This window comes from Cherax quadricarinatus, chromosome 79 (assembly GCF_038502225.1).
Source record: "Cherax quadricarinatus isolate ZL_2023a chromosome 79, ASM3850222v1, whole genome shotgun sequence".
Taxonomy (NCBI): domain Eukaryota; kingdom Metazoa; phylum Arthropoda; class Malacostraca; order Decapoda; family Parastacidae; genus Cherax; species Cherax quadricarinatus.
In genome coordinates this window covers 18847744-18864180 of record NC_091370.1, presented here as the reverse complement: position 1 = coordinate 18864180, position 16437 = coordinate 18847744, and the positions used below count along the sequence as shown (strand labels likewise).

General features: G+C 38.4%; 1 protein-coding gene across 1 annotated transcript in view; it reads left to right on the top strand.

Moving 5' to 3' along the window:
• The first annotated feature begins 2454 nt into the window (after positions 1-2454).
• The window catches only part of Rab35 (RAS oncogene family member Rab35), a 31405-nt gene continuing 17422 nt past the window's right edge, over positions 2455-16437 (top strand). The window contains exons 1-3 of the mRNA XM_070102021.1: positions 2455-2642; positions 8197-8371; positions 9664-9788. Of these exons, the coding sequence (XP_069958122.1) occupies positions 2591-2642; positions 8197-8371; positions 9664-9788 (352 nt within the window). The 5' untranslated portion in view covers positions 2455-2590. The remainder of the gene's footprint in view (positions 2643-8196; positions 8372-9663; positions 9789-16437) is intronic.

Genomic DNA, 16437 nt, shown 5'->3' with positions numbered 1-16437 from the left:
GCTTAAGGCATCCTGCTTGGCATCAAGACGAAGCTTTGCTTGGGATTTAAGAAGCTTTTTGGTGGGGGGAAGGGAGGGATAGTGGTTTGGAATGGGGTAATATTCCCTGGAGCTGGGAAGTGTCACTGTTGCCTTACTTGACATAGATCATGTATCTGGTTCATGCGGAGGTCAGTTCCAGTTTTTATGATCCATCTGGAGGAGTGTTCACCAGTGCTGAGGAAAGTTTGGAGAACTTCTGTGCATGGGTTTGCCTGAGCATATTAATTAACACCAATGAGGACGTTTCTTCAGTGACACGATCTGTGATGCTTGGGATATCAAGTTTTTTCCGCGTGTTTAGAATTTTGGCAATACGAGGGCATCCTAGAATGATCCTAATTGCTTTATTCTGCAATTTTTCCAGCCCTCCAGGCTTCCAGTCTGACGCAAGAGCAAGTATTGGTGCGGCATAATCAACCAGTGATCTAATATAAGCAAAATACATCATTTTCACAATTTTAACAGCACCATTCCTAGGATGAAAACCTGCCACAACTCTAAGTGCTCTCAGCCTTTCTTTGTATTTTCGACAGTCTCGTTACAACAGGTCCGAGCAATGGGACCTCAAAGACTAGATACCTGTATCCCTCAAGGGAGGTTCCTTTGACCCTGGTGAAGGGCTCTTGATCTAGGGAATTGAATCTGTGCTCCGGTTCCCTGAATTGAGCCTGAATACCTTCCACCCCCTCCCCACATGCGCTGTATAATCCTACGGATTTAGCGCTTCCCCATGATTATAATAACAATAATAAATACCTGTATCTGGTTACATATTCCAGAAGAGACCCATCTTGCAACTGAACACAGCGAACTGCGCCTCTCTGTACAAGAGGACTCGTGTTAAATTTCTTTATTTTCTCAGCAGAGATAATCAACCCCAGGTCCTGACACCAGGCTAGTACATGGTTAAGAATGTTTTAGGTGTTGGAGAATCCGGAGGAGTGAATCATTATATCATCAGCAAAGCTAATAATTATAGAATGATCGGGCTGGCAAGGCATAGATCATTTAATAAAGCATTAATTAGAATACTGAATAAGTCGGGAGTGAGCACACCTCCTTGTGGAATTCCTAATTTACGATCTTTAGTTACACTTGCTTGTCTTACAAGTTGAACTGAGTTTTGGCCACTAAACATTAATATTGAGTGCAGTGGTGTATGACCCTTGTGGGTTTAGCGTTTATTATTATATTATTATCTTAATAATAGTTGATACTGGTCATTTTAATGATGAACAGCCAGCAGGGATTTAGAGATGGTAAATCCTGTTCTTTGTGGAGTGTTCATGGCTCATATTCCTTGGATCAAGAGACAATGATGATGACATGGGTGGCTGATGGTGACTTGAGTCGGGAATGGATGGTAAAATGATGACTTGGGTGGGTGTGGGCGGCATAATGATAACTTAAGTGGGTGTGGGCGGCATAATGATAACTTGGGTGGGTGTGGGCGGTATAATGATAACTTAGGTGGGTGTGGGCGGCATAATGATAACTTACGTGGGTGCGGGCGGCATAGTGATAACTTAGGTAGCTTTGGGCGGCATAATATGATAACTTGGGTGGGTGTGGGCGGCATAATGATAACTTGGGTGGGTGTGGGCGGCATAATGATAACTTAGGTGGGTGTGGGCGGCATAATGATAACTTAGGTGGGTGTGGGCGGCATAATGATAACTTACGTGGGTGCGGGCGGCATAGTGATAACTTAGGTAGGTTTGGGCGACATAATATGATAACTTGGGTGGGTGTGGGCGGCATAATGATAACTTGGGTGGGTGTGGGCGGCACAATATGATAACTTGGGTGGGTATGGGCGGCCCAATATAATAATTTGCTAAATATCTTAATGACCGTAAGTTAGGTCTCCGCATTTGTTACGTACAGAAGATAAAAAGAAAATCCGGTTATACATACATATTTATATATTTTTAGTTGTGCCGAGCATGTGGCAGAGTCTTGGCGACCCTTTTCCATATTACAGACAATTATTAATGGGTTTTACACCCAATTTATGGAAAAAAAATATTATCCAGATGCCTCTTACAAAGTTATCATTGGAACAATGCTTAGTAACCTTGACTGGTAGAAAGTTTTACTTTTGGGGATGATATACTGCAACTGGGGTATGGGTTATATGTGAGATTTCTTGTCTTGGTGGGTTGGTTGGGTGGGTTGCATGTGTGGGGTTTAAAGTTGGGTTTATTGGGTTAATTATAGTGTTCGGGTGGGGGAAACCAGGGTCGTGGCCGAGGTTACAGACACGGGAGAGCCAGTCTTCGGGAGGTGTCGTCTAAGTCCTTCAAAACCACTGTATTAATAACCCAAATTTTGCTTAAATCCCGCCCACCCTCGCCCATTACATCCCGTGGGCGTGGTAGTCGAGCAGGGGCATCGTGGGGGCAGGTGAGGAAGGCAGCAGAGGGCAGAAAAGAGGCAGAAAGAGTAAGGAGGAGCAGGAGTTTCAAACTTCCGTCAGTGCTTCATGATTCATCCCGGGAGAAAAATAATAACAAAAGTTTGAGGGTTATCATATGTTGGAGCCATCATGTCTAAAGAGTACGACCACCTCTTCAAGTTGCTCATCATAGGAGACTCAGGTGAGGGTGTGGTTGTAGGGAGGCAGGAGACACTCCATATATCACATGTTTATGTATTATTAACCTCGTTCTCCCACCTTACACCTCCCATCTTTCTCTTCTGCTTCTCTCTCTTATTTCTGTCTCCTTCATACAGTTAGGCATCACTTTCTTGGGAATAAATGGTAGTAACAAGAGTTTTACTATAGGCCTGGGGGAGGGGGACTTTGATAGACCTTTGTTACATCTGCCAACACTTGCTTATCTTTTAAACTTATGTGACACTTATTTGCTCTTATTTCCATGTTTTTATAATTATTTAAGTCAAAATAGAACACTAGTTAAATTCTAAGTCACATATGCTACTTAAAACTGGAAATTTCGATCTGAAAATGCCTCAAATTTGTTTCTTTATTGTTTTTGCTAATATGTCTATACTTAGTTGCCTTTTTTTTTAATAAGTTATTCATATTATGTAGTGTTGACCACCTTAAAGCACAGTTTGTTGTGCCTCCCGGCTCGTTTGCATTTTCTTTGTGTAAATAATGAATCGAGCAATGTCGAACTCCGTAGCTCGACTAGTAGCAGCTTCAGCTCACATTTGAAGGACCGGGGGTTAGATCCCAACACGAGTAGAAATGTGAGGCATGTTTCCTTACACTTGTTGCTCCAGTGGTTCATATGTGGACTGCATGCAGCCAGCAGTAACAGCCTGGTTGATCAGGCCCTAGTTCACCTTGAGACCTGGTCATGGAGTAGAGGGGTGTTGGCCCTCCAGAAAACCCTCCAGCTAGTTCACCTAGCAGGAAGTAGGTACCTGGGTATTAGATGACTTCCAGTGGTCACACCCTGGGGGAAGAGGGTCACACGACCCCAATGGAAAGAAGCTATAATGGGTTGCTTGGATGATTTTGGGTCATTAACCCTCCATGTTATTCTGGGGTCACTAACCCTCCATGTTAATAATCATGTTAAAATAGTCTTCTTGTGAAAAATCTATAATTTCCATCACACAAGGTATAATTAAAAATAATTATATATTTTCATAATACTATATCTATAATTGACTTACGTCGTGGACTGGTTATGACTGAATGGGTAAAATTCTTATGAAAAAAATTGTATAGATATCCTAGGTTAAGTCATCATATAAAATAACTTCAAAGTTAGCAATTTATATTATATACATGAAATAATGAACATTGATTTATAATTCCCATTTGTATGTGTTGTATTAATAAAAAGAATTAAAGGCACAATACAGTGACTGGAACAATGCACAAATAACACACAGGAGAAACAAACTTATAATAATGTATTGGTCCAACTTGGACCATTAACTAGTCACATACTAGTGACTAGTCACATACTAGTGACTAGTCACATACTAGTGACTAGTCACATACTAGTGACTAGTCACATACTAGTGACTAGTCACATACTAGTGACTAGTCACATACTAGTGACTAGTCACATACTAGTGACTAGCTAATGGTCTAAGTTGAACCAAAACATTGCCATGAGTTTGTCTTTTATGTGCAGGCTATTTGTGTATTGTGTTGATACAAAACTTTAGTCATTCTCCTCTTGGATCAAACATAATTCCCAAAGTCAGGTAAAGTCATACATTTTCTGAAGATTACACCCTTCAAGGGAAGGCTGTAATCTTTTATTGACCTTCTCTCTGAGAAAAGTGAGAACATCAAAAAACATTATCCATCCCCTCTTCAAATCTTGTATGCCATTTTGTTGATTCAACTCTTGTAAGTACAGTGGACCCTCAGTTTTCGTGTTTAGCCCATTCCAGAGCCATCTGCCAAAAGTGAAATCAGCCAAAACCAAAACCATTTTCCCCATAAGAAATAATGTAAATGGAATTAATCCATTCCAGACACCCAGAAGTATCAACAAAAGAAATTTTTTTTATTTACCTTAAAGATAGAGTTACATGCACAAAAGAATGAACATTACACATGACACTTACCTTTATTGAAGGCTGTTGTTGCTGGAAGGAAGACAGGGAGGAGGGGAGAGGGAAGAGAGGTTATTCTTTGGAAGGGGAATCCCCCTCCATAAGGACTAAGTACAAAGTCCTTATCCGGGGTTACTTCCCTCCTTTGTTTTTTAATGCCGCTAGGACCAGCTTGAGAGTCGCTGGAACCCTGTCACACAAAATATTTGTCCAGAGTGTTCTGTTTCTGGCATCTCTTTAAGATTTGCCTAAAATGGGACATAGCATTGTCATTGTAAAAGTCACCAGCATGGACTGCAACAGCTGTCTCAGGGTGATGTTCCTCCACAAATGAATGCACTTTAGTCCACATTGCACAAATCTCCTTAATCTTAATCTTCTTCCATCTCTCTTCCTCCTCCTCTGAAGCTATTTCCTCAGCTGTGATCAGTTGCTGTTGCAGATGAAGCTCTTGCAGCTCATCAGTGGTTAGCTCTTCATTGTGGTCCTCCACCAACTCTTCCACATCATCGCCACTCACACCCAACCCCATGGAATTCTCCAGTGCCACATTTCATTGCACAACAGGTGTAGGGTTGACAGGGTCAGCCTCAAACCCTTCAAAATCCTTCTTTTGGACACAATCTGGCAACAATTTTCCCCAAACAGAGTTCATCGTCCTGGAAGTCACTCTTGACAACACTGTTTTTCTTGTACACTGGGATTTTCAGAGTGATACACCAGTAAAGCCTTCACTTTGAAATCCCCACTAGCATTACCACACAACAAGAGAGTTAGCCTGTCTTTCATGGGCTTGTGTCCTGGGAGTGCCTTATCCTCCTGCATAATATAGGTTCTCAGTGGCATTTTCTTCCAAAACAGGCCTGTTTCATCACAATTGATCAAATTTTTCAGCCACTTATTTGTCTGAACTGGCACCCTCACTGTGCCTTACAACACTGTATGCCACTTCGCTTCTTGAATTTTTTGAACCAGCCTTTGCTGGCCTTAAATTCACCTACATCAGCACTTGTTTCAGGCAGTTTCTTTGAGATTCTCGTGCAACTGCCTTGTCTTTTCACAAATTATAGACTGCACAACACTATCCCCTGCTGACTCACTCTCTCTGATCCACACCAACAACAATTTCTCCACTTCTTCAATTGTTTGGGATCTCTGTTTGGTTATCGCATTCACCCCTTTCGCAACATCAGCTTCCATGATTTCTTTCCTCTTTGCCACAATGGAGCTGATTGTTGATGGCGACTTCCCATACACCCTGCCAAGTTCAGCAATGCGTATGCCACTATCATATTTTCTTATGATTTTTTTTCAGTTCTACGATGTTCCTCACTTTGTTTACCAAAGCACTGGCACTAGGAGCTAACTTTGGGGCCATGGCCACTTATTTAGCAGTCACACACAATAAACAAGTGGCAAAAGCAATGGATTATTACGAAATGTTTCATATGACCTGGCAGGATATGTTCACTCACGAGAAACAACGCTACATTGGCTGAGAATGTATGTGGGAGGTGGCTTTGTCTGCGTGGTGGGCACTGGACAGGTTCTGTACGATCAACGAAAATGGAGGTAATCAACAAAAACAGAACAAAAAAATGGATGAAACAAAACCGAAATAGGCGATAACGGAGATCGACGAAAACGGAGGGTCCATTGTATGTAAGTTTATTTAGGTACAGGTCACATAACTACGATTATCATACATAGTATTAAGTCAGTGACTTATTTCCATTGGGGCTCTATACACCAAATCTCAAGTAAGAATGTACGCATCATCTTTATTCAGGGCTCAGGATGTGGTCAGACCTCTGGAGACACATTTTACTCTCAATTACGTATAATGCTTTTAAACCATAATCTTAACTTCAGTGGAAAAAAAATTACTTTTTTAACATTTGAAAAAAGTGAGTCAAAATACAATATTAATCTTACATGTTAAATTCTTTTATAAGGTTCTGTGTGAAAGCTTCAAGCACTGTATATGATGTGGTGAGAAACTCACTAATAAACAGTATTTTGTTGTTGTTTGTTTTAAGACTTTGTAGTTGCCAAAAATAGTGAAATGTTCAAAGCTTCAAAACCTGAATGATTTGACCTGACCTTAGCTGCCTTTTCTTCTTCATACCTAGGGCTCTCCTTTTCTTTTTTGCTCACAACTTGACAATGCTTGAGGACAGATTGAAATGTCATCTTGTTTCCATTTCCACTGTGGGTTACTTACAATTGATTACTGGATGAAATGGGTTTAATGGCTTGTGACAGAAGAGAGGTCATAATGCAGCCACCCTTTACATTATTTGACATTTAACCCTTTAAATGGGACATCAAGGCATTTATCTACCCTACTTATATTTACTAAAGTAAATTACATTCCCTTACATAGTAGCATATGTGTAAATTACTCTTTATGGGAAATTTTCCATCTTAAGATAGAAAATATCTTACATTAATAGTCATGTACCGTATTATTTTAAAACTGGAGCATTAATAACCAAGGATAACCCAAGGAGGTTGAGCAGACATCAGTGATATACTGCATAGAAAGCGCCTGGTTATGCAGAGCGTTTCAGACAACTTACGTTAATTTTGTCACCTGGATGCGACTCGCACCAGTTGACTAGCACCCAGGTACTATATGCTGTTAGGCAAATGGAAAGTAGGTGTCTTAAAGAAATGTGCCCTAATGTTTCCACCCATGCCAGGGATTGAACCACAGAAACTCATTGTGTGAGATGAGTGCACTACCAACCCAGCTATAAGCTTAGGTTCTTTCATGTATAATGCTGTGCACAGCAGTCTGCTTACTCAACTGATATCTAGGTGAACAGATTGAGCCCATAAAATGTTATATTTTCAGTTATTGAACTGAGGTATGTGTACAGTAATTACGTATACACAATACACAGATTGGCTACCATCAAAATTTGTCTTGTTGCTACATGTACCCGCCTATTTGTGGTTTCAGGGGCCATTTCGCAGCTCTTTGTTGTGTTGTTGTTATAAAGATTGCTTCACAGTAATATACATACTAAATTACAGTATCTGAAAAATGCACTTACTGTCTATAAATAATGTTATTAGCATTTAAAAATTACTGTATTTATGTCAAAGTTGCTGAGCAGTTATGACTATCACATGAGCAGAGAGATGCCCGGTATAATGCACTATTAAAATCCTATACTACATCTTCCATTTCTTCCCCGGATAAACTGCCTTGTTGAGAATGTGCCATGTTGTATAAATTCAGGTATTTAAGCACAGTAAATGCTGTATAAACTATTATACAGTGGCCACATTGTAAAATTACTTGGTATGTTAGATTCTTTTGTAATTGGCCATCTGGAATAGACCATGGAACAGGTGGGTTTTGAACCCATGACAGGTGGGTCTTCAAACTCCAGGCCAGTATATAAGCTGCTAACCTGGAGTTTTAGGACTTGCTTGCCATGAGTTCAAACCTCGCCTGCTCTGTGCTTTATTTGCAATCATGTTATTACGATTTTGTGAATCTGTAATGGCTCTGATGCAGTTAAATTTTTATTAAATTCATAATCTTCGAAGTCACTTTTAAGCATAATTTTAACATGCTTTCATTTGCAGGAGTTGGGAAGAGTTCTCTACTTCTAAGATTCGCAGACAACACCTTTACGGGCAACTATATCACAACGATTGGTGTTGACTTCAAGATCCGCACACTGGAAGTTGACGGGGAGAGAGTTAAACTACAGATCTGGGACACAGCAGGGCAGGAGCGCTTCAGAACTATCACATCTACGTACGTGTTTACAGCCGTTTGGTGAACCACTTTTGTTATTGATATTCACTTGCATTTACTAATTCGTAAGTGATGTTAAAGTTTTATCAGGTGTGTAATAGAAACAATTTACTTAGTTATACATTTTTATGTTTGGCTTCCATTTTCATTCTTCATGCATTTATACCTTTATTATCTAATATACCTGATCTACTGTAAGTTAGTTTGTTAGTTTAACATCTTTATTATGCACTCCTTACCCATCCTGCGGGCGGTAGTCAAAAACGATTACAGAGGTACATAATGGGTCCAGGGACTGTGCCCCAAAGTTTTGATAGCTGAACAGGTTGCAAAGGCAATGAACCATTCACACACTTAGCATCTTCATGCTATGGAATTTTTGAGATCAGAAATTACGATAAAATCTTTTAATAATGATCATCATAGCACTAACTTTGTACCACTAATAATACAGGTAGAAACTCTTAAATCGGCTCTTTTTATATGTTCGTTATTCCATTTAAAAGGTAATCAAATACAATCCGGAAGAAATATCCCAAAAAATTAGACATAAGTTCTCAATTTTTTCTGATTTGTTGTGTTGATTGGCTCTGTATTTGGATTTTCTGCTAAAATTGGGGCTCTAATTTTTCCTTAATTTGTTTACCTTACTGCCTGTTGTAACAATGCCCCCCAAAAAAAATGTGTAGACATCCCTTGTGACTAATAGTGTGAAGAATAAACTTCAATATGTGTTGTTAAAGGTGTAGCTGGTCGAGAGAGTGGAGGAAGGAGCTTTAGTGTAATGCTAAGTGATTAGTGTGTTAGGTCAAAGGACACATGTGTGATTAATGTAATACTTTATTGTGCCAGTGTTTCACTCTCCAGGAGCTTCGTCAAGCCATTACAAACAGTACAGGGACACAGAGAGTATATATAAGTAACAGTGTGAGGTGAAAAAGCTTAAGCATCACAGTAGGTTAACTGACCCATTCTGGTGGTGGCAGTGGCAGCAGCTGCCACTGCTTCCTCTCCTCCCCCTCTTGCTAGTGCTTCAGATATGACAAAGCTGCTTTTCTTTGGACCTTCCTTTTAATTTGGATGATTTCAAGAAAATTTATGCATTGATCAGTTACAGTATAGAAGTAGACATGAATGTTTCCTCTTGATTCTTCAGTTCAGGTATAGAACATGTTTCTCAAAACTGCATGCACTTAATGTGTTCATTAGTTTACCTTTGACTTTTTTCCAGACAGAAGGTGCTCCACCTTTTGAATTCTTTGCTTGCACGACGTATATTATTCTTCCTTCAGGTATTACCGCGGCACCCACGGAGTAATAGTAGTGTATGATGTAACCAATGGAGAAAGCTTCGCTAATGTTAAGCGCTGGCTTCATGAAATTGAGCAAAATTGTGAAGTAGTCAACAGAATATTAGGTATGGCAAATGCTTATGTTTTCCTGAATAAATATTTACTGTGTGATGCACTATGCTATATACATATACTGTAGTAATAGTACTGTAATGTTTTGTGGCTATGGGTGAAATGTGAGGCATTGAGAATTAAATGTCAAAAGTTGTTCAATAAGTATTTTTTCAAAATTCCTAATTTATTCTTTATTTTTGACATTTTTAACTTGCATATTTAATGCTATGTAAAGGAAAGATTCAAATCATGAAATTTTAAAATTGCTAGTTGATCTTGCCCCAACACTGTACATATAACATAATTTCTATTTCTTATGATATACAATGACTTTCTCCCAGAATGTACTTAGCCTTCCTCTCACAATATAGTCTTAAAGAGCTACAAATCATGATTAACACCTGAAAGTAAATGGTTCCTCTCGTTGCTTAGTTTGGTAAACACTATTTAGTACCTAATTAAACTTGGCAAACCTGGATCTCGCCAACAAAGCCAACACTCGTGGATATAAGGAATTACGTTGTTGTAGCAACAGGAACGGAGCTCTTGTCTTGGTGTTAGGTTTTTAGTACAGAATTTATCATAATTTGTTTATTATTTATTACCTCTTGTATCTCATGCTTCTGTTCTGTTACTCGGGAAAGATTTTCTAGCATTCTTACAGCACTATTTTCATGGGTTACAACTGAGGCTTTTCTGTACTTGTTGATGGTGCTAAGAAGTCTTTTTATAGGTTAGTGGATGAGTTTGAGAATGTGTGTAAAGGTAGAAAGTTGAAAGTGAACATAGAAAAGAGTAAGGTGATGAGGGTATCAAATGATTTAGATAAAGAAAAATTGGATATCAAATTGGGGAGGAGGAGTATGGAAGAAGTGAATGTTTTCAGATACTTGGGAGTTGACGTGTCGGCGGATGGATTTATGAAGGATGAGGTTAATCATAGAATTGATGAGGGAAAAAAGGCGAGTGGTGCATTGAGGTATATGTGGAGTCAAAAAACATTATCTATGGAGGCAAAGAAGGGAATGTATGAAAATATAGTAGTACCAACACTCTTATATGGATGTGAAGCTTGGGTGGTAAATGCAGCAGCGAGGAGACGGTTGGAGGCAGTGGAGATGTCCTGTCTAAGGGCAATGTGTGGTGTAAATATTATGCAGAAAATTCGGAGTGTGGAAATTAGGAGAAGGTGTGGAGTTAATAAAAGCATTAGTCAGAGGGCAGAAGAGGGGTTGTTGAGGTGGTTTGGTCATTTAGAGAGAATGGATCAAAGTAGAATGACATGGAAAGCATATAACTCTATAGGGGAAGGAAAGAGGGGTAGGGGTCATCCTCGAAAGGGTTGGAAAGAGGGGGTAAAGGAGGTTTTGTGGGCGAGGGGCTTGGACTTCCAGCAAGCGTGCATGAGCGTGTTAGATAGGAGTGAATGGAGACGAATGATACTTGGGACCTGACGATCTGTTGGAGTGTGAGCAGGGTAATATTTAGTGAAGGGATTCAGGGAAACTGGTTATTTTCATATAGTCGGACTTGAGTCCTGGAAATGGGAAGTACAATGCCTGCACTTTAAAGGAGGGGTTTGGGATATTGGCAGTTTGGAGGGATATGTTGTGTATCTTTATACGTATATGCTTCTAAACTGTTGTATTCTGAGCACCTCTGCAAAAACAGTGATAATGTGTGAGTGTGGTGAAAGTGTTGAATGATGATGAAAGTATTTTCTTTTTGGGGATTTTCTTTCTTTTTTGGGTCACCCTGCCTCGGTGGGAGACGACCAACTTGTTGAAAAAAACAAAAAAAAAAATCTTTTTATGACCTTTTATCAGCCTGTAAGGGCATTTTTAATACTTTCAGCTTTACATTTTGTAGCTCTGAAAGCCATTTTGTCAGTATTTGTCAGTAATAACTCCCAGATCTCCCTCAGTCTGAGAGTTTTAATATTTCATTTCACATCCTCAAAATTCTTCATGTTGGTTTGATGTGGCTGTTGACCTTTTCCATTACATGATGCATATCTACAAGAAATTTCATCATCCATCTGTCACTCTGACTTGCTCAGTGTATTGGTCATCTTATAGGGATTTCCAGCCATTTTTATTGCTTCTCTTTTATACGATTTTTTCAACATAGACATGTTTATATGAATAAACAAGCAGTTTGAATGTTGTTAAGAAAAGGTTTCTGGTGTAGATCTTACTCTACATCTAGCTTACTGATCCACCCCATAAAGAGATTCACTTGTATCACATCATGAGTTGTGTACTATATGATATCACTTCCAGGTCAGGGTTCTATTAAATGATTCTAGTCATTGAACTCTACCAGGCATAGAACACCATCTGACTTACTAAGGAAAGTTTTCTATGATGTAGTAGAGCCAGTGACTTCCCCACCACCTCCATCATTCCCTTGCAAGGAGTTTTCATGTTGAGTAACTGACAAGTCAAAGCTTGCATCTGTGAGTGCTGGACTGGTTTGTGGGTTCCAAGGGTTGCTTGATACTTGGGAAATATTTGTTTGCAGCTGTTAATGAAATGAGTAGATTAACCACCGGTTAAGTGGTAAGCAGGTCTTGTAGCACTGTGAGGCTTTATATTGTGCGAGTGCAAATTAAGTGTATTCTGGAGCAGGTCGTTGAACCTACTGCAGCATAGAAAACCCTTTTCATAGGTCAAAGGTACTGGTAAGTATACTGTGGTACAAAATTAGTCGAAAAATTGTAAAAATTTAGCAGTGAATATAATTTTAAGTCTGTTGAGAAGAACAGAAATGAAAATTTAAAGTTTTTAACTCAAATGATATGAATTACAGTACAGTATATAAAATTGAAAAGGTTTTATCTGTGTATGATGCATCATGAAAGTACATTGATAACTTATGATTTTTTAATCAGGCCCAATGTCTTTTATAATTTTTTTTTCCATCTTTTAAGTGTAAAACCACCAACACCAGTAGCCTACTTCCTCTCCAAACCAAAACCAGCACCATTCTTAACTTGCACTTTCCAACCAACACTTTCATTGCATCGGCTTCTTTGTTGCTGCTTGCATTTAATCTTGGGCCATGGACCCTTTCTTTACAAAATTCAAGTGAGTTTAAGTACTGATCTCCTCACTGACTTTAGCTAGGGTAGCACATGCCAATAAAAAATAAGAAAATAATATGGAAAAAGATGCAATTATTTTTAATGCCGCATGGCTTATATTTAACTTTTACACTGCATTATTATAGGAAATTAAGTATCACCACACAAATAAACATTCAAATCCGTATTTAAGGATTTTCACAGAAATGCTGTAAAAGTTATCTGAATACATTGTCATAAGTTCATATTGACTGATTCTTCTGGTTCATATGCAGACCATGTTTCAGAAAGAATGAATGAATGGATTTAGAAGAAAGAATAGAATTAGAATCGATCTAAGAAGAATACCAACCCAGAGACTTCAGAGATTGACAAGCAAAATATACTATGTACAAATGTAAGGAGGGAGGAGGTTGATGTTTTGAAAAAAAAGGAATAATGGATAAAAACAACATTGAACCAGATTGTTCATTAAGGTGTGGTAAAAGCAAATTAAATGAAAAACAAAATGACAAGATACTTTAGTGTGCCAAACAGCAAACTCGGGTATCAAAAACTGAAGCTGTTACAGGATATTGACAAGAATAGAACAGTGGGACCAGACAGATAACACCTTGGGTTTTAAAATCTGTGCAGAAGAACATAGCTATCCATTCCTGAAATTATTTGACATTTCAGTTTAAGGTGATAGTCTTGTAAATGGGAAATGGCTTACATTAAGCTATTTAAAGAGGTAATAGGCCTTTCTTAATGGCTTGTAAAAAATAGTATGCTAATAAGAGCCACTAGAGAAAAGTGGATCAAACACTTGGAGGGCAAAGACCTCTTATTAAACTGTTCAGTTTTTATGAAAAAAAAAAAAGCTGTATATCAGCTCTTAAATTCCTGTGTGAGTCAAGTGAATTATTCAGGAAAGAGACACATGGCCAATTTCAATTATTTAGATTAGAAGAAATGCTCAACCCGCACATAGGAGAGAGAAGCTCATGGCAGTGTTTCAGTCCAACTTGGACCATTTACAAGTAACTTGTAAATGATCCAATTCTGACTGAAACATCATAAGCTTTTTTCTATGTGAGAGTTATTTGTGTATTGTTCCAGTCATGGTATTGTGCCTTTTTGTTCTTCTTGATTATAAGAAATATTTGGATAGTTTCATGAGTGACTAACCTAAAAATTACAAAATATAAGATGACTAAAAGACAAATTATTGCATTCGATGATAGATTTTGTTTGATAAGAAAATGTGAACTGTGATGAGAGAAAAAAATGCCCTGATGGAAAATTGTTACCAATGGTGCACCACAAGGATCGTTGCTTGCACCTGTAATATCTTGTATAAAATGTTTAAAGGTATAAAAGCTAAATGAAAATTTTTGCAAATGATGTAAATATCTTGTCCAAAAGTAACTAAATACAAAGTCTGGATAAATTTAGTAAACAGAGAGAGTTTGGGGGATGTAGGAGTAATTACAGAGGAAAGATTGTGACTGATTATATAATGGGAGTCCATGTTGGGATGCAGTTCACTTGCCAGTTGTTGCACAGTGTTTCTGTTATGAGGTGGATGCAAAGTCCTTTAAGATGATCATTTTAGAAAGATATACCTTTTTTGATAATTATCTTGTGTCAGTTAGTCTTTCTTAGATCCATCTCTTGCAAAGGGAGAATATGCCTTGAAATTAGTAAAGAGCTCTTGGTCCAAGTAATTGGAGCTATTCTTACTTGAATCAAACTTGATTATCTGCCACCCCTCCCATTTCCCAGGTATTGTATGACCCTTATGGGTTTAATGCTCTCTTATGAATATAATCCAGGGTCCAAGCAATTATGGACATGTCAGAGAAGGTAAGATTGTCCTTATTATACAGATAACCTACACATAGGAGAATGACGCTTACAATGTTTTGGTCCAGGTAGGACCAAAACGTCTTCATAAGTATCATTCTCCTATGTATGGGTTGTTTGTGTATTGTTCCAGTCTCAGTATTGTGCCTTTTATTCTTTGTCCTTATTGCACAGTAGATTGGCACAAGCAATGGCAGTACAGGAAGTCCTCACTTAACGTAGCTTCGTTCAATGTCATTTCGTTATAACATTGAAGAGAAAAAGAAATTAATTCCCAACCAGGAATGGAAAATATGGAAAGACTTAATTATCTGGATGGAGGCCATGCATCGGCTTAGCTCTCCATGTTCGCTAATGGCCATACAAATGAAAGCTTTAAGTTTATTTGAAGATCTAAAGAAAAAACAGGGCTCTAGTGCTGAAAAGGAAACCTTGTGGCAAGTCATGGTTGGTTTGAATGTTTTAAGAAACTTTTAAAACTGCATAACATGTAGATAACAGCTGAGTCTGCAAGTGCCATCAAAGAAGCTGCAGCTGCTTACCCAGCTTTATTATTATGTCAGTTTCCTCCCTTATGGCTGTTTGTATTCAGTTTTTATGATACTTATTCCCGTTTAATTCTGAAAAACATATGATACCTAAAATAATAAAAATGTCAATAATTGAGTAAATATATGACTTTATAGCACCCCAGAGTGACATACTCTATAGGCATGGTGTCTGCAGCACTACTGCCTCCCTAAATAACAAAAAGGCACAATACCGTGACTGGAACGATACACAAATAACCCGCACATAAAAGAGAGAAGCTTACGACGACGTTTCGGTCCGACTTGGACCATTGACAAAGTCACGTGATTTTGTCAATGGTCCAAGTCGGACCGAAACGTCGTCGTAAGCTTCTCTCTTTTATGTGCGGGTAATTTGTGTACTGACTCCCTCTCAGCTCTCCCTTGCCACAACAACTTGACTCTTGTTTATATCAATTAGCCTACGGTAAAATTGGTTTCATTATACATGTGTTGTTTCGCTTAAAAGTCGCAGTTTCCAAGAACCTATCGACTACGTTAAGTGAGGACTTCTGTACTTAAGACTGATTGCCATAATGTAATATCAATAAACATTTATGAGTAGATAAGCTGAAGTGGTCTAATTACATGTGCCCCAAGTGGCAGAGGAGTAATGAAGGTGAATAGACTGCAATTCTGGAGGTAGAAAGTACAATACCTGCTCACTGAAGGATTTGGTGAATAAGTTAGTGTAGATTGCCATTTGAATTGTGATGTCTGTGTACTTCTTGGAAAGAAAGCAGGGTTGACTATATCTCTTTCTGCAGGCATATACAGATTTTTTCATTTCTATGATGGGATTCTCTAAGTGTATAAGAATGCTCATCTTTTGTGAAATTTGCTCAGTTCTCCTACCAACACAAACACACCCTCATAGAGACCAGTTCCATACACCATTTGTGACAAAAGCATTTTTTTGGTAGCCACAGGATACCATCTGATTTTTTTGTGGTGTGAGGATGTATAAAATATATTTTCAACTTGTTTCATAGAACTTTTAGACAGATTGATTGTAAATTTTGCACATGTCATTTAGATTGTGTAGCTGTTTGACATAGTTTCAAAACAGATCAAAGTGGCACTTTTAAAAGGTGTTGGTTTCATAAAAACTCAATTTTTTAAACTAGCTGCTCAAATAGAACCATTGATGTAACTTGA